This window comes from Brassica oleracea, chromosome C1 (genome assembly GCF_000695525.1).
Source record: "Brassica oleracea var. oleracea cultivar TO1000 chromosome C1, BOL, whole genome shotgun sequence".
Classification (NCBI taxonomy): Eukaryota; Viridiplantae; Streptophyta; class Magnoliopsida; order Brassicales; family Brassicaceae; genus Brassica; species Brassica oleracea.
In genome coordinates this window covers 32,005,059-32,008,955 of record NC_027748.1, presented here as the reverse complement: position 1 = coordinate 32,008,955, position 3,897 = coordinate 32,005,059, and the positions used below count along the sequence as shown (strand labels likewise).

General features: G+C 35.7%; 1 protein-coding gene across 1 annotated transcript; it reads right to left on the bottom strand.

Moving 5' to 3' along the window:
• Positions 1–789: 789 nt before the first annotated feature.
• Positions 790–3,540, bottom strand: LOC106298034. The gene is made up of 7 exons (XM_013734144.1): positions 3,339–3,540; positions 3,132–3,249; positions 2,957–3,045; positions 2,823–2,869; positions 2,629–2,720; positions 1,734–1,867; positions 790–1,592 (listed from the first exon to the last, which is right to left on the bottom strand). Exons 1-7 carry the CDS (start codon positions 3,411–3,413, stop codon positions 930–932), a joined length of 1,218 nt encoding a protein of 405 aa, XP_013589598.1. The 5' UTR covers positions 3,414–3,540; the 3' UTR covers positions 790–929.
• Between the last annotated feature and the right edge of the window lie 357 nt (positions 3,541–3,897).

The window sequence follows — 3,897 nt, the reverse complement described above, 5'->3', positions numbered from 1 at the left end:
GAAAAAATCAAAATTTACATAATCAAAACAATTTAGACTTTGTTTTGAATTCTCATGTGACATTAATTTTGTGTACATATGAACATACAATTTTGAAACTTTTAAATCTATGTTACAAATTCGTAAATGTCTAATTGAATTTATTGTTGAGCTACTTGTAATATTTCAAAATAGTTTACATATGTATTGTTGTACATGTGGATAATGTAATTGTATGTACAACATATCATGTACATATGAATCATTTTTTTCATGTCTTTTAATGAGTGGCATTTTCGTAATTTTAACTTCATCTTTCTCAAAATCGATTAGGGTTTTCTGTAATTTCTCTCTATAGCCGCCAGCCATTATTTTCACCTGAATCATCCGTTTTTTTCATTTTTCTTACTTATTATACCTTTAAACTTGTAGAAATATGGTTTAAGACACTATTTCAAGCTCAAAATTACTCTGCTTCTTTTTTTTATTACTGTCACAACGCGAGGTAGATGAGTTGCAGAGCACGGCGTGGAAGAAGAAGCTTGGTCGTGTTGATTCATGGCGAAGAAACAGAGGAACCACAACCGTGTTCTTCATTTTGTTTTCGGTGGCAGATATGAAGAGATCTTATTCTTCATTTTGTTTTCCAGATTTTCTCTTGGGATTTTTCAGGATTTTTCATTTTGTTTTTCAACATCTTGTTCAGATTATTTACGATCATTCAACTTCTTCATTTTGTTACTTTTAGAATTATTTCTCTATTAGAGAAAGTGAAAAAAAAATGAGATTAAGAATCGTGGAACCCATTTAGTTACAAGAATAAACTTAATTAGCTTGTAGTCGTAAAAAACTACCTTAGGAACAATAACCGCTCTATCTTGTAATAAAAAACTTAAAACTGCCCTAACATGAAAATAAGTCTATTTTTAACGTCATCGCTAGAAGCCTAGCTAGTACCGTTGAGATAAAGACGCATGACGACATCTTACGTGCGAAGACACGACCGACACAAACCCACGTGGACCCCGCAGTTTAGACCTATAGGCCGTCTCATCGTACGGTCTCCGGTAAAACTTCAGATATGGTACGAACGCTTCACGTGATGACTTCTCGCCTCCGCCAACGTTTTTTTCCCCGCGAAAAAACATCGCCGGAGACAGAAAGAAAGAAGGACGTGGTGTTTTCCGGTACGTCTCCGTTTTCGTCTCCGGCAACGGCGTCGAGGGAAACACACTCTTTCTCATGCATGCAGGTTGTCTCGCGTCTATTAAGCCACCCGTCGCCGGAGACGCGAAAGACAGCGACCGCGTGCTGATCGGAGAAATTTTAGAGGCCGCGGTCGAGACGGCTGCGTTAAGAGGAGACGTGTCAGTAAAGGAAAGGTACCACGGCTTCAAGGAGTTATGAGATACGGTGAACGCGAATCTTGAAGAAGCTGAGCCACTCGCGGCCGCTGATTTAATCGATGATGCATCAAAACGTAGGGAAGCGGATCTAGGACATGATAATGACGAGGATGCTAATGAAACGTGGCTGATATCTAGCTGCTCGTCATAGTCCAGCGAAGAGATCACCGTCGTGAGCGTTGATAGCTCCACGAATGGACGTACGCCCTGTCAATTAAGTATGTGTATCGAGCTTATTCATGTAATAACAATTAGGAAAGAAAAAGTAATAACAATGAGGATGATTTATTGAATTATTGGAAAAAAAAACTAAGAAAAAAAAAGAATTATTGAAAATTATTATTTTACCTTCAAGATGTAAGGGAAAAAAGAGGGAGGGTCAATGATAAAAGCCTTGTAAAGTCGGCATGGATAATTATCTCCTATGGTTTTTAGGGTTGGTAAAAGCAGATTTGCAAAGGCAGAGGATGATCTGAAAAAGCCTGTATTAGCAAGGCAAAAAAAAAAACAAAGAGAATATTAATCAAGTGCCATTAATAATTAATTGTCTATCAGGTTTGAAAACAAAAGTTTAAAGATGTATTTTAGCAGAGAATAAAATTGTACTTCTTTTTCCTTCAAAAGAATGAAAACTTTAAAGGTGGAATTTCAAAAAAAACTTTTGTGCAGGAAAAAAACATATATCTTATAAGCGTGATTAGAACCGTATTTTACTAATTATTCCTTTTTTTACTTTTATGGTAAAAATATTGGTGTTTGTAAACAAACATATACGACTTGAGTAAGTCTTAACCCAACATGAGCAAAAAAATAGATTACATTTTATAACCAGCTGACTTTTTCAATTTTGAGAAGTAAAATTCCAAAACGGGATTTCTTTTTCTTTATGGCTGAGTAAACTACTCAAGATTAAATAGATAAGAAGCTTTTTTTTAAATGATTATTAAAACTACTAAAACTTTTTCCATAAAGAAATATTGGAACGATAATGAAGAGATTTGGACATTTACGGTGAGTAAATTACAGAGGAAGTTCAACGTTGACACATAAAGGGACACTTTGGACATCTGCATATACATATGTCCGAAATCACACTCTCCGACAAGCCTCGATCCAAATTAAGAGAGAAAACCAAATAGACCAGACCCAGAAGATTACCGTTTAGTACAGACCAACCCCACGGGCGGATATTTGGAAGCTTACCAGAGACAAAAATGTAACTTAAACTACTACTAATGCTTACTTGCATCGAAGAGAAGAACCACGCTCCGTTCCGCGTTTCTGGACATGCTCGATATCGCAGTCTCCATCGTGAACGCCACTAAACGCGAAAATCTGAAAAAGGAAGAAAAAAACGATTTCAACATTCTAAATGAAAATTAATCTGAATATTAATGTGAAAAGAGTGGATGGATTTATTAATTAATCTGAACTTACTGCTTCTGAGTACGCAACTTCTGATAATCGTTCTTGAAACGGAAAATCTGTATATCAAAACCTTACCCTTGTTATCATTAACATTTAATATTATTGCCATTGGAAGATAACAATAACGAGTATGAATAAATTACTATAACGGGTCTGAAGTCTCCGTCATGGCCGGCGATGTAAGCTACACCGTCGGAAAGCTCCGTCGCGAATTCCTCAGCCCCTAACCTCTCTTAACACACATAAACAAAAAGCAATAAACAAAACAAAAACGTACTATTTTAGGTTGAGATTTTATAAGTAAATCGAAGAACATACCAATCTCAATGCTTTGTCTCCAAGAAAGACATGAAAGTAGTTGCTTCGCAGCTCTTTTCACGTTGTCTCCTTTCCCTTTCAAGAATCTCTCCACGCACTCTTTGTTACAGAACTTCTCCTAAAACAAATATAAAGTTGGAAGCTTTATTCATGGAATATACAATAAACATGCAGATATATTTATTAAGAGAAATTAACTAAACGTACTTGGTTAAGAGTGAGAGGAGATTGTTTTCTGAGTAAATGAAGAACAGTTTCGACTTTCTCATCTTTCTTTCCCATTTCTTGATGATATGTATATCTTTGTTCTGTTTTCGAAAGAGTTTGTGAACAGAGCAAGATGATGAAGAAGAGCCAAGAAAGAAAGAAGAAACTGACAATGATTGTTTATGTGTGTGTTACCGCAAGTGTCTTTCTCGGAGCAAAAACCTTTGTAGTTTCTCTCTGTCTATATAGAGTCTAGAGAGCAAAAAAACAGAGACAGTATGTTGTGTTATTGAAACGGTTTCTGCCAAAAACAATGTCGGAGGAGTTATTGGCTGATGACGTCGTTTTTGTGAAAATCATTGGCGGTATCTAACGCCGTTAAATGGCTCCCCTTTTGTAAATTAACCTCTAAACTTCAATGAACACTTGCAATGTATCAACTTCTCAACGAGTCAAAATATTTGTTTATTCCATTTAAGAAACAACTAAGTTAATCTTTCAAAAATTAAAGACTTCCTTTAGAGTAGTTATCTTGCAACAATTTCGAGTGCAAACCAAT